This window comes from Coccinella septempunctata, chromosome 4 (genome assembly GCF_907165205.1).
Source record: "Coccinella septempunctata chromosome 4, icCocSept1.1, whole genome shotgun sequence".
NCBI lineage: Eukaryota > Metazoa > Arthropoda > Insecta > Coleoptera > Coccinellidae > Coccinella > Coccinella septempunctata.
In genome coordinates, this window is record NC_058192.1 from 31,729,011 (window position 1) to 31,749,041 (window position 20,031).

Consider the following 20,031-nt stretch of genomic DNA (forward strand, 5'->3'; position numbering starts at 1 on the left):
ATCCTTATACAATTATAAGATGGATGTTTTGCACTTATGGTCAATATATGCTTTGGATAATATAAGTCCATAGTAACATTGTTTCCTTGTTCTTGAAAAAAAAAATATCAAGCATTCAAATAAATAAATACCATACACAGTTAAAATTTTATGTTTCCTTAAAGTTTCCCTACAAGTCTCTGCAAATTTTAATCCAAATAATACTCTTACAATTCTTTTTTGTACAATAAAAATGTCCTTCACTTTTGGACTTGCTCCCCTAAATAAAATACCATATCTCAGAAGTGATTCAAAATTTGCAAAGTAAACCACTTTTATACAATTCTCGCTCAAATATTTACGGAGAAATCTTATTCCATACCCTACTTTACTCAATTTCATCGACAAATATTCTATGTGAGGTGTCCACTTCAAAAATGCATCTATATAGAATTCCAAAAATTTTGTTGAATCTTCTAGTTTAATGTCATTTCCATCCAAATTGATGGCTTTTCTTTAATTCCTGATTTATTTGAACTAAACAATACTGCAGCTGTTTTTTCTTTGTTCAAAATGATTTTATTATTATTGAACCTTAATTTAATTTCGCTGAAACAGTCATCTGCATTATCAAGTAGATGTTGGAAGTCACTAGCATGCATAATAATATTCAAATCATCCGCAAAACCAGTTATGAAGTCTGAAATCGCGGAATACAAATCATTTATGAGGATTAAAAATAGAACGAGCCCCAAAATACTACCCTGTGGCATACCAAATTTCGACACAAATACTTCAGATTTGGTTTCTTTTCCATTATTCACAATACTAACTCTTTGTAGACGTTCGGTTAAATATGAGCGAAACCATTTCCCTGCTGTATTCTTTATACCTAAATTATGTAATTTTGTTAATAGGAGTTCCCCAACTAAACAATCATAAGCACTTGACTGATCTAAAAATAATCCTAGGGCTAATTCATGTTCCTCAAGTGAACGAAGAATTTCTTTAGTGAATTGGTATGTGGCAGACTGTGTGAACCTTCCCTCGATATTGCCATGCTGAGAACAACTTAAGATGTTACGTTCTTCAATAAATTTCAACAGTCTTTCACACATTTCATGCTTGTTCAAAAATTTTGGAAAAAGACGATAGCAAACTAATTGGTCTATAATTTTGCTTACATGTTACTTCCCCTTTTTTATAAATTGGCCTAATAAGTGACATTTTCAATCGTTTTGGAAAATTTCGTACTGAAAGTAATTATTCACTATATAAGAGAGAATATTTTTGATCTCATTTACACAATTTTTGGGGTACACCATCTTCTCCACTCGTGAATTTATTTTTAAGTTTATTTATTATTTCTTCAATTTCTTCTGAAGTTGTTGGTTCTAATTCAAATGATTCATTTTTCAAAGGAATATTGTGAAAGGATGGTGCATCCAACAAGGCACCGAGCAATTTAGGTATTTTCTCTAAAAGAAAACTGTTGTACTCATTCGATTTTTCCCTTGAATCTCCCATGAAAATTTGTTTACTAGTATTTCTATTCAAAGAATCTCCCCTTATCTCGTTACAAACCGACCACATAGTTTTGTTTTTATTCTTGGATTTTTAATCTTATCATTGTAATAATCTTTCCTAGCTTTTATCAACAATTTTTGGTATTTTAATCTTTCTTTATTACATTCCTTCCTGAAAGCATTGTTTTTCATTTTAAGTGTTGTATATCAATTCTTTTTTTTACAGTTTATTATTTCCTGTGTATTATAATAATTTTTTGACCTACTGTGACAATTACAACATTTCAGTGGAAAACATTCCTCGAAAATGAGCATGAATGTTTGCATAAACTTTTTCCATTGCCTATCAACATCACCCTTGTCAATATCAAGCATCCTTCTCCAATCTTGATCACTTAAAGTAATTTTGAAGCTATTCATGGAGTTTTCATCAAATTATCTTCTATATACTGGTTCTTTCAGATTCGATGTAGGTATTTCAATTGAAATTTTTTGCCCAGTATAATCGGAAAAATTTGTAGAAAGAATTTCAGCTTGCGCAACATGCATATTACCATTGAGTGTTAAACCTCAAATACTCAATAATATTACTATATATATATGTTGTGTAAACTAGTTTTTGTACAATGAGTTATTCTGGTAGATTCGGTTATAGAAGGTTCCAATTGAAATGACCTCATCAGTGTTGAAAAATTAATTCTATGCTTACTGTTATTATCGTAAAAGGCAATGTTCAAATCACCGGCAATTATAATATATTTATTTTCCGCAAAACTCATGTTCAAAGCTTTTTCCATTTGCTGGAGAAAAATGTTCACGTCACTATTTGCACCACTCGGCCTGTACACAGATAGCATTAATATACTTCTCATGCCCACAATAATTTCAGCAGCTGCACATTCAAACTGTCCAATTATTAATTATTGATAGTTTTTCTATTTTCTTTCTTCTCGTACTTCTTACAGTTTAATGAATATATACAGCGGCTCCTCCATGCCTGCAATGACTTCGACATAAACTGGAAATAAGCTTCAGATCTCCTAGAGATTCTCTTAGTTCCATTGTTGACATCCAGTGCTGTCACACAGAGAATTTCACAATCTTTTTGATTATTTAAAAGCTTCTAACATGTCAACACAATTTTCCATTGATTGCAGATTGTGATGTAATATGCTGTATGTAGATGTTGATTGACCACAAGGTTGGCATGAATATTCAGAGTCATATTTCTTCCTTGTTTTCTGTGAGCGTTCTATAAAAAATTACCCGCAGACTTGTTTTTTTCATAAGCCTGAAGATTGGAGCGTTTAATCCCGACATTTTCTGGCCAGAACTCAGGATTGCACAGTTCGTCCTTCTTAGAGAATGCAACCTTTACTAAAAAACTTTTCATATCGATCTTTGTCTTCTCAAATTCTAATTCTTTCACATCGATTAATTCGTCTTTGAAACCAGGTTTATTTCTTATGTACTCTTCTATAATACTTTCTGTTACATGGATTTTCACACGATTTATAAAAAACCATGCTTTTTTTCTTGTCCTGTGAATTTGTTTCCATTACTGCTTACATTGTCCATTTTTTTTGTTCCCAGCCTTAATTTTCGAGACCTTCTATTTCGTATTACTTGCCATTCTTCTTTTCTGGGTGTTCGAATTTCCATTTCCAATTCCTGAATTTGTGGTTTATTTATCCCTCTTTTGTTCACCTCGTTGGCTGATGCAGATGATTGATTGTTTATGTTTATTACCTCTGTCCTGTTCTTCGCTTGCCTTCTTTTTATATTTTCGTAGGAATTCCTTGTTACAGCTTTCGAATATTCAAGATTGATTTTACGATTGTTTGTTGCAGTATCCTTAATCTCATTTGTGGAGTTCCAAAATGGTCGTCAGGGCGTGATGTGTACCTTTCCACGCGTCCCATTTTGAAGCTCCAAAAAGTAGAAATATTCGAAAATAATTGTTCTTAGGTTATCGTCCATTTAGTCTTCCTGAAACAACGTTAAAAGTTTTTAAAGAATTAGATCTCTTTGAAATATGAAACCAAACTTAAATTTATATCGACGATATTGTTCAGAATACTAGGTAATTGTGTGTACGAATGATCTCGAATGAAAATTTTAATGTGTTTAAATTTTTAGCCTTGAAAAAGAAACAAGTCGTTTCGAAACGTCGGCGTTGTATTGAAGAACAATAAAGAAAGTTAGTCCAAGAATCCCAATATTCTTTCATTTCATTCGAAAATAATATTTTAACTCAACGACTAAGATAATAATAGAAAATAGTTTGATGTAAATTTTGTGTATGGTTATGTGATTATGTTGCTACTTTGTGATTGTTGAACACCGCGTGACTTGTTAAAAACTATTTTTGGGGATTGGTTAGACCAAGCCTCCTACAGTTCCTCGGGACCCCAAGAATACAACGACCAAGAACTGAGATTGGGTACATAGCCTCACTGTGCTGAGCTCAGATTACCGTCATTCTCGTTTAGAGGTGCTGCTAGCCCGGATGATGTGATTACCAAGAAATATCAATCAATTAACCTCATTTGTCTATCAGACGTATTGGGTGTTTCCCGATGTGCTACTTCTACTCGCAAAGTTATTTGTTTTGGTTTTTTTCTCGATGTTTGGATTTCTTATCTGTTTCTTAAGATGACCAATTCCGATGTCCTTGACTGAAATATCGTTTTCAGGCCTGCATATTTTCTCTTGTAATAAATCCTTGTTTTCCGTCAACAATTTATTTGATTCTTCCAATTTTTGTATGATTTTCACAGAAAGATCGAATTTTGAGGACTACCACTGAACTTTCGAATTAATGAGTGTATTTGGATCATTGGTTAAATCTTTCGGACACTTTTCTATCTCTTCATTTTCGCAGCAAATTAGTGCGGATTCGCTCAAAATGTTGATGTTTTTCCGACGTAGAGCACACGAAGGATGATATGTGCTGTTACATTTTCCACATTTCACTGGTTTTACTACAGATCTCCTGCACAAATTGCAGAGCGCATCGGCATCGCTTCTTCACTTGCCGCCATTGTAGTAATTCATAGTCGAATCCAACAGGCTTATTTCCTCCATAGTTTTCTGTATTTTTCCTTCTTCTGCTCTTTAATTATTTTGTTGAATAGTTTTGTCAGCTCTGTCTGTATCGAGTGTTCTGTGTCTGACCTGTTATTTCTGTATCGGAAATAAGCTTGCATTTTTTCTGCTCTTGAATTTAGCTCAGGAGCATACCAATGCTTAAGAGATGGTTTAGAGTTAGTGTCGATTTCTCTATACGTCAGAGCCTCCTTAGCGATTTGTTTATATTTCCTTTGACTGTATCCCAGCTTTCTTCGACATTATCTGAAAGTTTGATGGGATTGTCTTTGATGTATTCTGAGAGTCTTTTCTTATATGAGTTCTTAGTTATTTCGTCATTCATTGATTCGATGTTTCTGTTGGATGTTCGGCGGCTGTATTTTTATGTTGTATTTTAAGTCTCAATTTACACTAATCTAAGGTTGAATCCTATTTACGATGTTAAGCTGTGCACGTCTAATACTTGGGTTGTATGAATAACTCTATTCGATATTACGTAATCTATTATGGAACTTTGTCCTCTGGTATTTTGCCCTCATAATGAGGCTTATGGGGGAAGAATGTATTATTTATCTTCATGTTGTTGCTGAATATGTCTTATGGAACAAAACCGTTGCACTTGGATCGAATAAATTTCTTGCAGAGCTTTTCTCATATTGTTTTCGGCCTCATACAAAGTTGTCCCATTATCAGAATGAATTTCAGTGGGACTACCTTTTCTACAAATAAACCGTCGTATTGATATAATCGCGAAATCAGTTGTAAGCGAAGAAGCCAATTCAAGATGAATCGCCCGAGTGGACATACAACTGGAAATTACTTCATATCTTTTTCTGTTCTTCTGCCGATAATTATGGTTATTGGTCCAAAATAATCCATCCCTATGATCACGAAAGCTCTTACTTGTGGTGTTAAACGGTAATCTGGCACAAGACCAATTTTTTGGGATTCATCTCTACCATGTTTACTCCGGCACGTAACACATGATGTTACACATCTTTTCACAGCCTTTCGATTTTGTCGAAAATTGAACAGAATATCTAACAGCGACTTCAGCGAAACTGTACTTCTGATTAAATTTTTGTTCAAGCTTTTTCCTTCAATTTCAGCTCGGGCATCAAACTCAAAACGAAACTTGTTTGGCTTGCTTACTGGGATGTTTCACAGCAAAGTACGACAAGAACCATGTTCTGTTTGTTGTGGTGTCAGACTCTTCGGTTGGTAAAACTCTTGCGCATTCTTTCTCAACGAAATTTTCGATTTGTTTACAATAGCTATCTGCAAACTGGCTACCCCTTTCCATTTCTCTTTCAATCGTATGTAATTTATTCAATGCAGTCGTTTTACTTTCTGGTAACATTACATTTTCTTTCTTCCAAAGCAAACCAATTTCCCAATGGCGGTTCTGTAATTGACAGCAATTTTTTGCTTTCATTTGTAGTCTTCTCTTGTCCTCTTCAGATAACAACTTCCTGTTCTCGTTTTCACTACCCAACTTGTCTATAGAAATAGTTTTTTGAATTAGTCCCTTCAATTCTTCATCTTCATCATTCATTCATACAGATCTATTTTGGGAAGTCTTGTGTCTTGCATCCTCAGAATGTGGCCGCTCCATCTAAGCCGGGCCCTCGTTACTGGAGTCTCTGTTGTTATACAACTCGCGCGTTGCAAGACTTTTGCATTTGAAACTTTGTGGAACTATCTTTCTGATGTGCATTATTTGTCTTAGATGACTTTGTTGCGTTTGTTCAAGCTGTTTAATATGTCGCCTGTAAGGCGTCCAGCTTTCGCTTCCATAAAGGAGCGTTGGGAGGACCACTGCTTTGTAAACAGCTGTCTTGGTCTTCAGATTGAGGTCGTGATTTTGAAACACATTGATACGGTTTTTTATTTCCGTGTCTAGGTTACTCCTAGTATTTATGTAGCTTTACAAGTATTTGAACTGCTCGATCTGTTTCATTCTCCCGGCTGATATCTGTTTGAAGGCTTTCTGGCGGACTTACCAGGATTCTGGTTTTGTCGATATCGAGTCTAAGGTCTAAAGCTTTGTATATATATTTATAGTTGTCCAGCTTCATCTGTAGATTCTCTGAGCTGCTAGCGATAAGTGCGCAGTCGTCTGCCTATTGAATTCCGTGATGAACTTTGTACGGGTTTTAGATCTGAGGCGCTTCAGGATAAACAGGCCTCTATCAAATCTGAATCTCAGTCGAACACCTCCTACTGGCATACTTATGTCAGCAATTATCGAACAGTAAAGGCGCTAACACGCACCTTGTTTTATTCCAGTGTTGGTTAAAAAATGGTCGGTTGTAGAGCCATTATGCTGTATTCTAGCGGTGCTGTTGGTATGTAGGTTTTTACAAACTGCTAAGAATTTTTCGGGTACTCCATGGCGTCCCATGATTTTATATAGCGCTGTCCGACTCAATGAGTTAAAGGCCTTACTTAAATCGATGTAGGCTGTTTAAATCCTTGATTATTGTTCGCGGGCCTCCTTTTGCTGCTGTCGCAATGTGAAAATTAGATCCACCATACCTCGATTCGGTCGACAGCCGCACTGGGATTCAGGTAATAGCTTTTCTAAGAATGGAATCAGACGATTCGGCATAAGCTTCAATTATCATGAATCATTTCACAATGTCCAAAATGTTGACATCCTCAAAATTGAACTTCTGTTTTCCATGTGCGTGTGTGCTGTTAGTGCTGTCACTACTCTAGATGAGTACCCGATTTAATATATTTGTATCATTGCAGCCTTGAGAAAGGACAAATAATGGCAAAGTTGTAGATGTTTCAGAATTGAAGTATACGCCTTTTGAAAATTCCAAATTCCTGTTATCATTTATTGAATTCCTACAGAAGTTTACCGCTTTCTTCCGTCTTCCGTTTCCGCACGGAACGACAGTAAAGTTGAGGTTGACATCAAATGCTCAGATATGATAACAAAATGCCGATGATTTAAATGTACTCAAAAATATTCAGTATCAAACAGTCGATATCGTGGGATGGATAAGGGGGAAAAGAAGGGAATGGAAGCAGCACGTAGATAGATTGAGTTCAGACAGGATTGCCAAGATTGCAAGAGACAACATACCACACGGAAGAAAAGCCCTGGGGCGCCCACCAAAACTATGGCGAGACAGTTGGCAATCTACATCCCAAGAAACAACACCATAGAGAAACCGGCATTGAACAGGCAAAGTGCCTTCTAAAAGAGGAAGAAGAAGAAGCAGAAAAATATTTAACGGTAAAATAACTATCTGCCAGCTTAGGATCCGACCTGGCTTTACCATAAATGTTTCAATGATGATTTTTCATAGGCAGTTTTAATGGTATTTTCAACAAATTAAAGATGCCAATTCTTTATAGTCATTTCTCAGAGTTAGTTTTTGCAGGTTACTAGCCATTTTGCCAACACATTATTTTCGTTGGCGTTTTATCAATAGTTCGGAATTACTTAGGGGATATTTTATTACGATACCTATTGGCAAATTCTGCCATCAATTTGCCTGCAATTACAATACTCTGCCAATGCAAGGCCGACTGATATGTGTTTGCTGGGCACTTATTCCAATCTTCGATTTATCGAATATTGCGGTAGAATTCAATGATTTGATATCTAGTTATCAAAATATGAACACATCATTTCACAGTTTAACACACAGAAAAAGCTATTTACCTGAAATTTCTAATCACAAATCAATCGTAGAGTATAAAATCAGTGAAACTCGTAAGACGCTCTGCCAATTAAACTTGATAACATAAGAAATATTGGACTTCAAATAGAATATTCAAAGAAATGAATTTTTTCAATGGAAATTCCAATTATTCACTATGATAATTCATCCTCCTCCTATGTTCATATAAAAGACCTATGTATCATCTTGGGATATTATATTACACTAACAGCCGTATGCACCGATTCATTTCAACTTATTAACGATATTACTCGTTTATTTCTCTGATTTCTATAGCAGTTACCATAGCAGTCACCGAATTAACATTAATCCTGTCTTAAATAAGTCAGTGCAAACGGATTTTATATAGGGTCCCGCAATAGTGCGTTAGGCTTCCATAGATGCCAAACCAGACGTTATAGAAATTTAGTTGAAAAGCATTCCCTTTGTACTTTCGATTCTACATCTCAGGAAATTATTTTCGAATATACAGGGTGTTCCCAAATAAAATTTTTCAACAAATGAGTTATCTTTTAAATGGAACACCCCTTATATTTTTGCATATTTTCAATGCTCTTCAATACCTCTACCATGATGCAAAATATCATGGATATTTTTCCAACTGTGCGGATTTTATTCAGAAAAAACTGCAAAATTTCGAAGAAACAGTAATCGGTAAAAGGCCTTTATCGATTTCCAGAAGCGATAGAAACATGAATATGATCAGGATTTCTTTAAACTTAAGAATTTGCCTAGTCATCGTTCCTAAATGATCAATCTCTCTTATACAGGGTGTCCGTTATCAATGTCCAAATATGAAGGACCACCAAATAGAGTATGCTCCATCGAAGAAAAGCAGATGATGACCATGGTTTCGTTCTCGTTTGACCTCGTCAGAGCAACATAGCTTCTTCCGTCTGTTCCGATATTCCTGAACAGTACTGTCAGTATTTCAGAGACGATGCCTATTGACCCAGTCGTTCGAGTTCTATTGTTATTCGATTGCGGGCCAGTAAAACCAGCAATATCGGCACAGGCCCCTTGTAACGATACTTGATTGTTTTAAAAATCAAGCCTCGTTTTAAATGTCCGTTTCCCTGAATTTTCCTGTTGAAGCAATGCAACACCGTCTGATGGAGATTTCAGTTTTAATATAGTTATTCCGTTTCATTTCAGAAATATTTTTCAGATCCTGAAAAATTAAATTCAAATTCCGTAAAATTGAAATTTCCATCAGTAATCCACCGTAATAATTCAAAATAAAGAAAAAGTGTCTTTCTGCATTCGGCGTTGTTTTTCCGTCACAAAAACACACCGAATTCAGCATAAAAACAACGTGGATTGCAGATAACGACAATTTCTTATACCGATAAAGAGATAACCGACACCGAGAATATTTCTTCTGGGGAGAATATTCGAGAAAACCGAATTTTCGTCCACATGTTGGAGAGTTGATAAATAGGGCCGCACCATCAGACGAACGTCATTCTTTATTCGGTCATTCGTGATTCTGTATTCGGGCATTATTCATTCTTTGTTCGGTAATTCTTGATTCTGTATTCTTGATTGATTCATTATTCACTGTTCGGCGATTATCCTGGATTCATTCTTTTTGATTCGAGTCATATCTGATCAATTTTGATATTCTTTCCATTAGAGGTTTTCTCTTCTTTTTCTTTTCTCTAAGTGGTGGTGTGACCGTACCGGAACAAACTGTAAGTCTTTTCTTGATACCGCATACTTCGTGATTCAAAGTTGCATTCTTTTATTTGTTTAATTGTGTTAATCCCTGTTGTTGATCCCCCTGTTAAACGCAGACTTCTGTCGCCTGGTTCTCTGGTGAATCAAGACCAATCAACATAAGTCTCGAAGTCGTTCCACTGGTAATGCTTGGCGTGTATACCCAAGGTTGCCACGGAAAGACCACAGTAACCTATCCCGTTCTGTCCCTGTTGTGTTCCGTTTAGATTTCCTGTTTACCGCAGACTTCTTTCGCCTGGCTCTCTGGTGAGGGAAACAAATCGGGCGAGGTCTGGAAGTTTTTCTGCTGGTAATGCTTGGCGTGTACACCCAAGGTTGCCACGGAGAGACCACGATAAACTACCCCGTTATCCTGTAAATTGTTGCATTGTGTTTCACCTGCATCAACCCCGTCCCGTTTATTGAAGAGCATCAATTCTGATTGGGCTGTACACTGAAAATCACTGAAAGTGCTCGGGATCAAACCCATTGCTAAATTAACCGATTACAGAGACTTGGATCTTTCTGAGACAATCGGTTACTGTTAATTTTGTATAAACCCCGTACATCCTTTATCGTCTCAGAAGGAATCAAAGTGACCGCTATTGATTATTTTCTTTCGTTAATACCTGATATTTTACTGATATTTAATTTGAATTCATTAATTTCACTGTGTTGAGTTTAAATTTCTGATCACCGTGACAAGTGAATTATTGCATTTCTGTTTTCCCCATTTTTGAATTTGGTCATCAGCTGTATATATTTCTTGACTTGGAAATAACTGTATGGTTCACTGTAATTTGGATTGTTGTAATAAATTCGGTTTTAAAGTACCTACTTGTTATCAATACCACCTTAGATAACCCCGAACTCTGTCTCCGACTAGTAGGAACCTGGGTGGGTTTGCTATTCCCCCCTATTGAAAGAATAGCTGGCGCTCGAGATTAAACCCTTTTGCCAAATAAACCCGTTACAGCCTTCTCCGATGAAATAACGTTTGAAATTGACGGACACTTTTTCAATACTCGCACGCGCTACTGATAGACGGAGAGCCAGAGCCAAAAAAAGTCTCTGAATTTCTTAAGCCTGGTTTTTGCTCAGGTGATTACAAACATAATATACAATAATATACTGCGGTCAGTCAAGTGGATGTTAGAACATGTGCATCTGGTGCGCGATCAAACATGTCGTGATCACCGACATAATAAAATCAATTTCTTGAGGCTGAAACTTTATAAACTTTTGTATTTTGGTATCTAAATCAAAATTATGATGGTCAGTCAACGTCCAATCGGGACACAGCTGGTCAGTCAGCTTTAATGTGCGTAGCGCGAGGCGTAGCGTCGTTTAGAAGGGTGCAATTCGTTTATTAAGAGTGAAAATTTTTTGTAACTACTACTGACTATATTATTAATGAATAAAATGATCAGTCAGCCATTCCGTAGAACAACGCCCGTCAGTCAGTGGATAAAAAATAAATTTTTCCTCGCTCTCTATAGATATTACATCATAATCATTCAAAGTAACACATTTATTTTAATAAGGCACTTCCATGTCGCAATTGTGCCTTAAAATCTCAGAAATAAAATTCGTTCGAAATCAACAGTGTACTCAACTAACGCAGGTATACGCACAGTTAAGAACTCCTTGATTTTCAAACATTTCTAACTAATATTCATTTAATTCATTAGGGCTAACAAGCTATAAATAATCATCACATAATTCATCATCTGAATCTTTCATATCATTATTCTCACTATCGTGATCTGACACGTCAAGCTCGGGTGTTACAGAATCTAAAAAATAAATAAATTTGTGATTGTTTAATTCAGATAAAGATATTTCTATACCTGTATTTTCTTGTAAAGGTTGAATAATATCATCCTGTACAAGTTCTGGTAATTGATCGCCTTTGAACCAATGACACTCATATTTCTCATCCACCAATTTCCAGCCGTAGTCAGTAGGAGATAGCTCCGTTGGAATTTGACGGTGAGCATTACGCCAAATATTTGTAATGAATCTCGCTCTTAAGAACTGCTGCATCAATTCTGATTGGCATGGTGGCATACTCGACCCATCTACATTGATTATTTTAATTTCAAAACGATCGTTTGTGGTACGTTTATACGTCTTCGAAAATAAAACGAATCTTGCCTCGTCAATTGATTTAATTTTTTTCAAGACATACAAATGGGAAACAAATCCTTGAACCCTATTTAACATATTATTCTGCTTGCTTTAATCTGCAAGTCCAAGGTCAGCGAATGTTTTTTGAAAATCTTTGCTCTGCTTTATTATCTGCCGAGGTTTTTTTTACCTTTCTCATAAAAAGCTGGATTAAAATCACTTTCAATTAGAGCATGCAGTCCAGGAAGAGCATTGCAAACAGAATTTCACAATTTTTGATGCATTCTACGGACATTAATCATCCTATGATGATTCCTAGTCCCAACTTCTATCTACGCGCATTAATGCTGACTGACCAGCTGTGTCCCGATTGGACGTTGACTGACTATCATAATTTTGATTTAGATACCAAAATACAAAAGTTTTTAAAGTTTCAGCCTTAAGAAATTGATTTTATTATGTCGGTAATCACGACAACTCCGCCTGGAGTTACTGATGGGCGGATCGAGTAGCTCATCAGTGCTTCTGCCGGTCCTAAGCCCGGAAAAAGGAGGAAGGTTGACGGGCCAGATTAGCAATCTACCTGTCGTAAAAAACAACATTCGCTCACAGAACCACGGATAGCCTCGGTAATGGACTGGATAAACAGATGTCGACCCGGCAACGAATTAGGACTTTGAGAATAAGGAACAATCACATGATAAGACTCGGAACATGGAATATAAAAGCCTGGAATAATAGAGACCAAGAAATAATTCAAGAGCTGGTTGATAAGAAGATAGATATATGCAACGTCTCGGAGACAAAGAAAAAAGGGAAAGGAACCCTACGTGTTCATGACCAATACACGCTTGTATACAATGGCAGAAATAAGAACGAAAGAGCGAAGGCTGGAGTAGGAACTCTAATACACAATAAGCTTGTACCAGCGATAGAGGAGATAGACTATCACAGTGAGCACATATTGAGAACCAAGCTTAAACTAGATATTAAATATGTGCATGTAATCAGCGTCTATGCCCCAGACATCTCGAAATCAAGGGAAGAAAGACTTGGATTCTACGATGATCTACAGTATGTTCTAGATGCGATACACCCGAGTCACTACATCTTAATAATGGGCGATCTCAACGCGCGTATAGGAAACGATCCATTAGTTGGAATAAAACAACGTTTTCATGAAGACATTAGTAACGACAATGGGGACTTATTGGTCCAGCTGTGTGCCCAGAATAACCTAAGAATCAATAACACATTCTTCGACCATGATTTCAAATATAAGTATACTTTTAGAAACTCACAGGGACATCAATCCATGATTGATTACGTAATAACAAGCAGACATTTTATTCCAGCTAACATTTTGGATGTGAGAACACTGAATTCGAGTAACATAGGAAGCGATCACTCACTCCTCCTATGCAAGGCAAGAATTAAATTTCATGTTAAGACAAATAAAAACGTGGAGGAAAGAGTAAAATATAACATAGAATCACTCCAACATGAAAGCACTAAGAATCTGTATGAACAAAGACTAAAAAACCAAATTCTAGCAACACCCTTAATAGAAAGTGATAGCCCTGACGAGGCTTGGACAAAGATCAAAGAGAACATCAAAAATGCCGCAGAAGAGTCAGTGGGGAAGAGAAAAATATGTGGGAACTCATTGCACATCAAGAAAACACCATAGTATACCGAAGAAGTTGAAGAAATATCTGAAAGGAAACGAAAGGCATTTCTAAGGTATAAGACTACGAGAAACACGAACGACTACAGGGAGTATGTCGCAGAACGAAACGTGGTTAATCAGAGGATAAGGCAAATAAAAGAAGAATACTGGGAGCAATACACAAAAGACATGGAACATGATCTATACGGATCGCAGAAAAAAGTTTGGCGGATGCTACGGAATAGAAAATTAGAGATAAATGATACCATAAAAATAAACACTGTCAATATTAACCAATGGGAGGAATATTTCAAGGAATTATACAACGAGGGAATTGATGACCTGGAGGATGATAGGGAAGTAGAAGGGGGTGACCAAAAAATAGAAATTACAAAAAACGATAATAAAAAGGCTCTCGGAGAACTCAAAAACAGGAAGGCTGCAGGAAACGACGAAATCTGTAATGAATTTTTGAAGTATGGAGGAGAACGACTAGAAGACGAATTGGAAACATTATTTAATATACTACTGAAGACTGCAAGGATACCATCGGAATGGAAAACTAGTACAACTGTCCCAATATTCAAAAAAGGTGAGAAAAGCAATCCTGAAAACTATAGAGGTATAACCTTGCTGAGCTCAGTACAAAAATTATTCAGCAAGATTATTTTGGGAAAACTGCAACCGTACCTGAACATCAATGAAGAACAGCAGGCATTCCGTAAAAATCGGTCAACAACGGATGCTATATTTATAATTCGTCAGATAGTCGAGAAAGCTATCGAAATCAATACGCCGGCGTTGATGTGCTTCGTGGATCTAAAAAAGGCATTCGATCGCGTTAGGCTGAAAAACGTGATAGCAATTCTGCAGTTGAATAACACACCAAAACAATTAACGAAGCTGATCAAAGATCTATACACGAACACGAAAACAAGAGTTCAAACAACACCAGGTGTAACGAGGGAAATTAAAACACCAAATGGTATCCGCCAAGGAGACTCCCTAAGTCCTATGATTTTCAATCTAATAATGAACAAGTTGATTGACAGAGTTAAAAACATGAAGGGTTATACTATGAGTGGCAAAGATATTACCATTTTATGCTACGCGGACGATGCGGTCTTGATCGCACATTCAGAGGACAATCTACAAAGACTCCTTCACGCCTTTTCGGAAGCGGCGACGACCTTGACGTCATATTAACGTCACCTTCAATGACGTTCATAGGACGTCATTTTCGCGTCGATGACGTCCACCGTCGGAAAATCAACAACTGAGTACGTCATTATTGACGTCACGTGAAGAACGTCTTTATAACGCCACCTTCAATGACGTTGATGGGACGTCATTTTCGCGTCGATGACGTCTACCGTCAGTAAATCACCAATTGAGTACGTCATTTGGACGTACCCTTGCTGCCTGGGACTATTTCAGGACCCTGTATAATACTAGGAATAATCCTATGAGTAAGGGAATAGTAGGTTATATTAGTGTGGACTGTGGTCATTTAAACCAAGGAGGCTAAAAGTTTGATGAGCAATGAATTCGAATATTAGCAGTCAATCGATTATATTCTTTCAATATAACAAAGCGATATTTTTTCTGAATTTTTTTTCTTTGGAATGGTTTCCAGAATAAATTTTTATCGTCCAGTGTGGGGATGAGATTTATTTTTTGCCAGGATATTCCGGCTGACTGAAATTATTTCTCAAAATCCAAAGTACAACAGTTTCGGAATGTTTTATTTGCTCTATTCCATCCATTATATTTCCGACTCGGCGATCCAGTATTAACCCTGCTGGGGGATTCTGTGAAGTGTAGAATTCCATATTTCGCTCAGAATCTATACGACTGGCATTCTGTGCAAGTCATTCTCGCATTTGGGCGACGAACGACATCGAAACGAGGCGATAGCTGCAGACGTATCGCTTGATGTCAAAAATCGAGGTATTGATTCTCTTGATATTGTTGCTCCAATTCTCAGTATTCTATTTTATGTGCTAATTTTATAAAAAAATGTCAATACTCATCAGGTGACCTCTTCCAATTCCAAATATTTAAGTACAGCAAAAATTTGTGGCATGGATGGCCACTGGATTTCTGTAGTTTTCCATAAGGGGTGAAATTCCGTTCACTTATACATATTGAACCATATTAGCTTCATTCAACACTTTAGATTGAATGAATTTTTCCATCCCGATGGGAAAGTGATCACTGGCTTGACGTATTGAATGTCTTGTCATATTGAAGAACTTTGAATCTTCCGATCTTTCTTCGTTCTCAGATATTCGTACATTGACTGAAATAATAAGAAACATTACGATTAATAATGACAACTGCACCTGAACCGTGTCAAATTGAAATATTGTGCGCCTAATATCAATCTGACAATTATACAACACAAAATTCACTAGAATTCAGCTTATGATTTTTGTTCAGATAGTAAAATCGCCGAAAATTATCCGAACAGTAAGAGATATACTTCCACAGAATGCCTAAGCAGGCGATTATCGCTTCAAAACGTAGAAATCGACCATAGAAAGCGACATGTGGAATTCTACATGTCACAGAATCCCACTGCTGACAGCAAAATCACAAAGAATTCAGAATTCGAGTTCACCACGAAGCCGTTAAATCGAAATGAACCCGTAAATAGCCAACGCAGCTCAGCCTCCTATGTCCTATTGAAAGCTCGGATATTCCCAGTGAGTCGGCAAGCTTATGAGAACTGTGAACGTACGTCGATCACGTGCATTAAGCTGCATTCACAATCAATTCGCGGGCCGAAGTGCACTTCGGCACGAAATTTACCATTCGCAATAATCTTGGAACCAAATACTCAAATTAATCAAAAATGTAACTGATCAAAACATAAGCATTAGCACCATCTAAAGCCGGCACGAAATTCCTTGCCGAAATGATAGTTTGCGACTTGCAAGAAATTATGTCTTGAATTTCATTGTGAATGGTAACGGAGAACGCCATCTGCTAAGCTTCCGTGCCGAAATGCACTTCGGCCCGTGAATTGATTGTGAATGTAGCTTAACGCTGTCGGCGAAGTCAAATTGCCGTTTTGCCTCCCCTAATATGAAACACACATTGCAGTATAGCGCCACTGCCGCCAAATGTGATGGTTGATGGTAAATTTTCACGAGTTCGAATCGGAGGATTCTCATCTGAATATCTAGTCCAGGCATTCTAAAATATTCAGTTCAAATTTATTTATGAGAATTGATTATGATAGGTTAATAATGTAGGTACATTATCAATGGGCAAGTATCCTAAAACTCCAAAATCGAATTTAAGATTATTTATTGAAACCCTTTTCCATTAGTTATCGAACACCTGAAAGATTCGCTACAAAATTCAGAAATTTCAGAAATACACCCTTCGAAACTTAGTGAACATTCGAATATGTGGAAGCTTGTGACGTAGAATGCCTTTACTAAAGTCTAGGAATTTTTGTTAATTCGACAACAGTGGAACCGATCAAGAAGATATCCATAGATTGCATAAAATTGTTTCTGTAATCCGTACCTGTCTAATGGCCGTTTGCACCGTTTGTCTAAACAACGATTATATTCTTAAACAACGTTTAATTCCTTAACCGGGTTGCACCGTTCCTAAACGTTGATTATAAGGCCCTTAAACGTTGTTTAAACTAATCGCAGAAATTTGCTCGATTAAAGCTCGATTAAAACGTTGATTGAAGTAATACTTCAAATTTGATTGACAACTGTGTTTTCTATTTGTGTCGATATAAAATTCGAATTAATAATGGATGATTTGGAAGATGCATTGAACTCTATGGAGTTCAATGGGAAGATGAGATATTACTTGATGATGATCTTGATGCACGTGGCGATATCGAATTTGGATTTCCCAGATATTTTCCCCGTAGAAGAAATTATTTCGAAAGAATGGACCTCACTTTTTTCAGAAGATTTCGTTCAACGAAAGAAACCGTGTTATTTTTTTGCCATATATGGAGAATGATTTGCAATTTATTAATTAGTTATATTATACATATATAGATATTTCAGGAATAATATTATTGACCCAATAAATCAATTGCTACCTACATTGCGGTTTTATGCTAGTGCTGGTCAGTTGGCTTCTGTTGATAATTTCATAAATGTAGATGTATCGACAGAATCAAGAATTATTGCTGCAGTTTTATTAGCAATTGGTAAATTATATTCCGAATTCATTAAAATGACCAAAGATGTGAATATAGTGCGAATTCACAGAAGGCTTCTTTTCCTATTCAAGAAGGCTTCTTTTCCTATTCCTAGAGTAATAGGATGTGTTGATGCTACTCATGTTCGCACTTCAAATTCAAAACACAACACCGAAACTCCAAAAGAAATGTTCAAATTTCCCACCTTGACAACAGAAGTTTAGACACAAAACCTTGACTCTTTTTTCTTTTTAATTTATGTTCTATGATGTGCTTGGTTGAGATTTTGAATTTTCTATGCTGTGAGTGGTGTTGCCAAACCTATCTATGATTAAAGTAAACAACGATTATGATTCCACGGTGCAAACCGTCAACCGCTAAGCAACGTTTAAATATTAAACGTCGATTAGTTTAACCATGGTTACCAGCGAAACGGTGCAAACGGGCATAATACTTCTTAAAACCGATGACATTTTGTATCATTGTTTGTTTTTCTTGTCAAATGTGATCACAAAACATAATATTTATTACGTCTATGTTGATCAGAATCAGAAACTTTTCATGACCATTATTGACTCGATGGGCGTTGCCGAATTGTGAAAATGACGTAAAATGTTCATAAGAAAGCACTTCTGAAATCAGAATTTTCGAAACTGTATACAGACGAAATGGAATATGTTAAAATTTAAAAAAAAATATATTTCGAAATATTTGAGGTATAAAGATTCTAATAACATATATTTTGAAATTTAGGAAAATACCCCATTTTGCTGATCAGCTGTATGAGGAGACTCAGCCTCCTCTTACAGCTCAGCCTCCTTCTAGCCCGCTGACGAGCCGCCCTTGGGTTACCTGTAATATTAACTACAATAGATAAGACATTATTGTATTGAATGTCGAGACTTCAACATTGTCCGCTTCAGCAATAGTCAACAAAGCTTTTTAAAAACCTTAAGTTAATTATTGAGAAACATAAGTATCATTAGGTACTCCGCTTTACTATTGAATCAAACTGTAACAATATTCATTCAGTAATGAAAATATTCCACTAAAATTTTGAAATTTTATTTCTGCTTCAGATTCCTCAGCGTCAAGAAATGGCTCCTTAGGAAGAAACATCAAATTGAATTAGCAAGAAAAAGAGGTTGGAAAGGTTATTGGGTGTGTTTAAAAGGTACTACCTTGCTTTTTTACCCATGCGATTCACGAGAAGGACGATCTGTGGAAGCTGCTCCGAAACACCTCATAATCGTAGATGGTGCCATCATGCAACCTATCCCAGAGCATCCGAAGAGGGACTACATATTTTGTTTGAGCACCGCGTTCGGTGATGCTTATCTTTTCCAAGCTCCTTGTCAAGTAAGTTCACTTGCGTATGGGCGTGATGTACAGATCTGAACAACAACACATATTTGAGAAAAGCCTGAAATTTACTCTATAGTACCTACCATTTATGAAACGGGGACTGGCTTAGTCCATTCACGTTTGTTGAATTGTATGATAATTTAACGAAAAAATAGTAGTTTACGTGAAAAGTACGAAAATTAGGGTTTTTTGGACGACTTGACAAAACTTTGTGTGTCACCTGTCTGTGAGTCCAAAAATAAACCATTTTCGCGTTGCGTACACGATTTTTCGGCACCCTTGTAAAATAACAAATCGCTACTGCTTTCCATATTTTATTGCGAATTGAAATAAAAAAAACATACAAACTTTTGACAACTTTGACAGTTCATATGAACTGTCAGCCGTTATTTCGTTGATATGGTAAATGATCAACTGCATTTACAAAATCATTTCTACCAAGATTTTTATATTCACAATGACAACAATGACGTGATTCTTCCTAGTCCGGAAAGTACGTACTTCCTGGACTAGGTCGGAAAATGATTTCTCAAAGAGTCGAAATTACCTTCGCATACAAGCCACCACAAAACAATTAATTGGAAGAAGAGATAAACAACATGTTGAAAGGAAAAAACCAAAAGATCTGCATCGGAGATTTCAACTGTAAATCCCCATTATGAAACAGTA

General features: G+C 36.4%; 1 protein-coding gene across 1 annotated transcript in view; it reads left to right on the plus strand.

The window, feature by feature from the left end:
* Positions 1-20,031, plus strand: part of LOC123311362 — a 1,278,848-nt gene that overhangs the window by 658,057 nt on the left and 600,760 nt on the right. The window contains exon 16 of the mRNA XM_044895271.1: positions 19,077-19,356. Within this exon, the coding sequence (XP_044751206.1) occupies positions 19,077-19,356 (280 nt within the window). The remainder of the gene's footprint in view (positions 1-19,076; positions 19,357-20,031) is intronic.